Source organism: Mesitornis unicolor, unplaced genomic scaffold (genome assembly GCF_000695765.1).
Source record: "Mesitornis unicolor isolate BGI_N332 unplaced genomic scaffold, ASM69576v1 scaffold7490, whole genome shotgun sequence".
Taxonomy (NCBI): domain Eukaryota; kingdom Metazoa; phylum Chordata; class Aves; order Mesitornithiformes; family Mesitornithidae; genus Mesitornis; species Mesitornis unicolor.
This window is the reverse complement of record NW_010160200.1, coordinates 57,093-62,877: the sequence shown is the minus strand read 5'-3', so window position 1 is coordinate 62,877 and position 5,785 is coordinate 57,093. Positions and strand designations below refer to the sequence as shown.

Genomic DNA, 5,785 nt, shown 5'->3' with positions numbered 1-5,785 from the left:
TGGTGAAGGAGCCTCCTGCTGCAGGGATTAGCAGTCAGCTCCCTTCTCCCAGAGCTGTCCTCCCAGGAGAATAACGTGAAAAAGCACAGCAAGGAAAGTCTGTGCAACTGAGACCTCAAGCGTTGCGGCTGCGGTTAATTAAATAGGTGACTTGTCTCTAGACAGCCCCAGACATCTGTCTCCATTCTTCACTTGTTTTTGTGCTGCGTTTCTATTTGCTTGTCCAGAGTTAAAGCCCAGAGGACCTACAGATGGTCACCATTAATTTTGTCACTTGATGCAGTTTTTTTTAAAGCTTTTTTGTCGACCTTTTAGAAACAAATGTGTTTTTAATCTTTTTATAGAGTGACTCCCTAGGGGTCTTCTGTTTGGATTTACATTTAATTTTAGACTTTAGTGGCTGGGATTTAATTTTGGTGTTTCTTTTAAGCCAAGTCTCTCTTGTAGCTGTATCAATATATATTTTTTAAATAAACTTTAAAGAATCTCTTTGCATTCCTAGTCTGGCTTCTTTGGAACTTCGGGAATCATTGCATGCCAAAACATTTTTTGTGTTTTGGATCGCATACCTGTTTTTGCATAGGTTTCTTTGTGATTGCAGGATACTGGTGTTGTGTGGGCTGAACTTGGGCTATAGGCTTTCAAAAATAAAATCTTCTGCAGGAAAATCCAACCTAGTTAATGATTTCTTAAGGAAGCCAGAGGAACACAGGCAAAAGTCAGGATCTGTGACTGGCAACTGCCTGCACAGACTCGGGATAATAGCAGAGTATCAAATCAAATGATACGGACTTTTAAACTGATAGTACAATCTCAGATTTTTTCATAGGCTTCACATTAAACATAAAGTGCCCTTTCCAAACATCTTTTAACATACTTCTTTTTGAGTTGTCTAGAAATTTTATCATAAGAAAAGCCAGTTTTGGTCTATATTACACACTTGAAAAGTGTTCTCCGAATACTTTTCTTAATACAACATTTTTTTCTCTTGTTACTTTATTTGCAGGTCAAAATTTACGTGTCTCACTCAAATTACCATCATTTTAACCATCCTGTAGAAGACAAATATGATGTCCAACAGAAGTAACCTCTCCTCCTTTCAGAACATTGGATCAGGTAATCAATTAATAAAAATGAAGTTTGTTTGTAAATGTACTGAGATTTGTTATTGATTTTGGTCCTTTAATTCTCCTGACATGTGGATAAGATCAGCGCTTTGTTCCCACTCCATGTCTAACTCCATTTACCAGCTGAAATAAGGCCACAGCTGGATACGCTGCAGCCAGCCAGCCCTCCCCCATCAGTTTAATGCCTGACTGGAATGGATATCAGTGACCCCCAGCTAAACAACTTGGGAAAGGAGGGAAAGAAAAGGAATGAGAGGAAAAGAAAACAAGAAAAAAATGGAAGAATTTCCTTCTGTATAGCTCCAGGCAGCACATACTTTTGCTCAACAGAGGAGCCGTGCACTGTGTGTTAAAGTTGCCCAAGCAAAAGCTGGGGCTGACCTGGATCCAGGATGGGTCCAGGGCACGCCGTATGGTTGAGCTCCTGGCCCCGGTCCCTATAACTGCAGACAAAGGCAGTGTCGGCCAGGATGTATAACACAGCCTGGCATGTTCGTAAAGTCTTATCCCAAGCATTACCCTAAAAATAAACAAAACAAATAAGATCTGGTTTGTGGGAAGCAGCTATGGTTCAGTTAAGCATGTGCTGTAGTCCAGTTGGGATTTAACTGTATGATTGCGGGCACTGTGGTGCTGGAACCGAAAATGCAGAAGAACTGGCATAAGGTATAGTAGAGACAAGTTGAATCGGAGTGGCTACACAAAGGTATTGAGACCTTTTCTTACTGTACTTGTTTGGATTTCAAGTACAATGAACCTTTCATTGCTGTGGTGAACAGGCCTGAAAGTTTCCATGAGCTAACTTGTTTTCTGGCAAAAGCATCCATTCTTTTTAGGATTAAATGTGCCCTACTGGTGTTACAAGGGAGTAATAAATAATTATTAATGTCCCATTAATGTGTCTGCTAAGCTATTTATATAGGAGCCAGCGGAATTTATGCAAAAACATTTAAACTTCAGCTGTATTCAAGTTATGATTTGGACAGTACAATTTTGATACAAGTTAGCTTTCAATTTTAAGAGAGAATTGGAAAAGGGAGGAGAGACAGGGGTGGAAGTAAGATTCTGTTCCACAATGGAAGGCTAAGTATACAGTACATACACATTGTGCTTTTTATCTGTGCTCTTAAATAGCTTTTCTATCTTGTTCTTACTCATTGTAACATCACTAATATGATGAATGCTTTATCTTTTCCAGATGATTTTGTCTTGTCCCTGTTCAGTCTTGTTCTGTTGGACGTGGGTCACGTTCCTGCTTTTGTTCATTTAAACTCCGTTGTTGCTGTTGATCCAAAGTTGTGAAAATAGCTAAAAAATGTAAAGTAAAATGTCAAATTATAAGAAAGTGCAGTTTCAATGCTTACAGCGGTGATGGTCTGACAGAGTGCTCTGTGAACTTACTGCTTCAAAGGCAGCTTAGATAGTTGTATCATAACTAACATTAAAATTACAGCAAATAAAATTACAGTCAGCATGAAAATGGTGAATTCTGTGTAGTAGTAAACCTGAGGCTTGGTTTAGAAGCTGCAAGTTAATATTTTTGGTCACTGCCAGAGCTTGTAATAAACACATGCTTAGCCAGGTTCACTGTGCTCAAGGTGTTTGATTTTTTTTTTAATGTGTGTTTGTTTTCCCCTGCCCGCAATGCTGATTCCTTTTATCTTCTGCCTATTCACATACGTTATTAATGATGGTTACCTCTGTTCTTAAACTTAGGGGTCTGTTCCTTAAGAATTGAGGAGAATGTGTTGTTACACACACAGTCTTACCACAGTTTGTGTGGAGGAAGCCTGTGCAACAGAGGTCCACTGAATGATGCCCTGGACAGTAATGAATTCCAGGTTTTTTTGCCTTATTAGCAAGGAAGGTCCCAGAAATGAGGACCCATGCAAAAAAATGCATTGCCACCTTCTACTACATTTCTGAACCTGGTGATCCTCAATGAGACTGGTTCATATCAGCTCTGGTGGGGGCAGGAATCCCTAGTTTTGTGTCAGTTCATATAATTGTCTGAAGTGATACTTGGAAGAGGATTAAAGTACTGCCTCTGTGGATTTTAAAGGCACTTTACAGGCTTGGATGTTAAGTTTTTGTGCCGAGTGACAAACAGATTAGGTTTCTCACAAGGTGGTTGAAGTCACAGATAAAATGTGACTGAGCCAAGAGTAAATCCCAGATTTGACCCTTTTTTTCAGAAGCAACACTCATGGGCGCTGCAGGAGCTGACACTGAAGAGTGCTTGATGAGTTTGAAGCACAGCCTCGCACACTGAAGGAGCTGGTGTAAATGTTAATGGTGCCATTTCTACATCAGTTGAGGTCTAAGTGCAAGCCTGCTGGGGGTCTCGTTTACCTCCTGCAGTGACTGACACTGTCAGGACCTGAATTCCTTCCTTTGCTTTCAGCAAAGTGGGGCTCAGAACTGTAGGCTGCAGCTTGACACATCATTGAACGATAACATCCACCACAGCAAAGGCTTTTTTGGTCAGTGTCCTCCTCCAGAATACAAATTGTAATTCTGAACAAGTGTTAGGACCTGGAAGCTTAAACCCTTGTCAGTGTGTTTAATGGTCATGTGATTTTGTTGTTGTTTTGAGTGAAGTCATGGAGTCTAGCATTATACTTCCTTAAGGCTATCTTTTAAGTAAATTGCTCTTCACAGATGTAGTTACAGCTTTGTATATTCAGAGCACTGAGCTGAAACACCTTGAAAAACGAGCCTTGTTTTTGTACTTAAATGAAGCTTTGCACAGCAGTCCACAGAGTAAGCAGAAAGGAGACAAACTCCTGTGAGCTTTGAATTGAGCTCATTAGTGTGTTGAGGCTTGAACACACTAGATGCACAGGTTTAAAGGAGAGGTGGTCCAGAGCAGTATCTTATGTTCTGTATCTGAAGCCTAGGGACTGCTGCATTCAGTTCCTTACTCTGCTGTCTGCTTTGCATCTTCCCCCTGCACCTCAGTTACTCAGCTGTAAAACATCAGGGCAGTAACGCTTCCTTACTTCTTGGACGTCTTAGGAGACTTGGGATTATAAAGCTGAGCTACAGACTCCTGCAATGGATAGGAGACACAGAAAAAGAATCTAGCCTCTTTCCAGCTGTGTTGCTGATTTGTAGCATGAATTTGGTGATGTCCCTCTACTCCTTCTTTTTAGTCTCCATCTTTTGCAAAAACAGAGATGGGGAAGTTGTGCATCCTCTCCTTTGCTTTATGATCCGAGACACATTTATTACAAGCACAGTAATTATTACAAAAAGTGTTCTTTTCAAGTTAATGTGCAGGCGTGCACGTGCAAGAGGCTACTTACTGGCTAAACCTTTTTTTTTCTTGTTTTCTCTTTCTTACAGATTCCAGTCAGATTATGGCAGAGTATAGCCACACACAAAACCGGATGGAATTACAAAATGCTAGCTTGGGAAAGGGTTCTGTGGCGAATTCCCTTGAAAATGGTCTCCAGGATATTATGGAAAACCTCAACCCGAAGAAATATTCATCAAGTCTCAAATTTAAAACCAACGGGGACTATGCTGGCTCGTATTTAACCCTTTCACAACCTATGCCAGTTAAACCTAATCTTTCCTCCAGTGTTAAAAATACGCACTCTGTTACCAAAATTCAAGGAAGCAGGCAGTTCCCCTGTGAAAGCCCATATCTTCCAGATAAAAGCATCTCTGTAAAGCATTTGGGTTCCATAACGGGCACATCTCCACCTCTCAGCGGGTACAGTTTAGGAAGGACAGACTTTGATATTCATGCCAGCAGAGAAAATGAAAAGCCACTTGTACACATGGATAAGTTTCACTACTCAAAGTACAGTCAGAAAAACAAATCATATGACAATGTCTACTTCCCAGGAATGCTGGAGACGAGGAAGATCTCGGGCTCTCTTTTGACCATGTGGAATGGAAGCTCAGGGAATGAGCTGATGCTTTCACCTGCCAGCAACTCGGGGGCAGCCAGTATGCCTTCTAGCCCAAAGCAAGGCAGGAGGATGAATACTGAAGACAGCCTGGCCCTTCACGTAAAACCCATTAAGCACAGGGATGTGATGTTGGAGACTCTGAGTTCGCGGCCTAGGAAGTACTCTGGTGGATCTCTAAGTCATATGGGAATGTATAGTCGTTCCCTCCCCAGACTTTATAAATCAACAGAAAGCCAGCTGGTGCCATTAAGTTTGCCCCCCAGAAGTTCTCTGGGTAATACTAAAAGGAAAAAACTTGGAGAAAAAGATCTACCTCAGAATGCTTTAGATGCTGATAATTACCTGAATTTTTCTTCTTGCAGCTCAGGGGTCTCACCACTTGCAAACTCTATCTCTGGGAATAATCCCTACGTCAGTTCAACTCTTAGTGTTCCTGCAAGCCCTCGAGTTGCTAAAAAAATGCTTTTAGCACCTTCTTCCCCGTATCTTTCTGATGATTTTGATAGACTTGGACTCTCGGGAACAAGTCCCAGCAGTTCTTTTTCCCCAGTGGATTTTGACAGGTCATTCTCTGTCCGAAGAAACCTTTCCACCAGTTCTGTGGAACTTGACGACCCAGACCTGGAAAGTTACAGGCAGACACCAAACTCACTCACTCAAACGTCGATGCGAGAGCGGAAGAACAGCATTAGCTCCATTTCAGGAAGGGAAGACCTCATGGATTATCACAGGAGG

At 41.5% G+C, this 5,785-nt stretch overlaps 1 protein-coding gene across 1 annotated transcript in view; it reads left to right on the top strand.

Moving 5' to 3' along the window:
• Nucleotides 1–1,006: 1,006 nt before the first annotated feature.
• PHLDB2 (pleckstrin homology-like domain, family B, member 2) overlaps nt 1,007–5,785 on the top strand; it is a 58,767-nt gene continuing 53,988 nt past the window's right edge. The window contains exons 1-2 of the mRNA XM_010189253.1: nt 1,007–1,116; nt 4,476–5,785. The exon at nt 4,476–5,785 is cut by the window's right edge and continues 66 nt beyond it. Of these exons, the coding sequence (XP_010187555.1) occupies nt 1,068–1,116; nt 4,476–5,785 (1,359 nt within the window). The 5' untranslated portion in view covers nt 1,007–1,067. The remainder of the gene's footprint in view (nt 1,117–4,475) is intronic.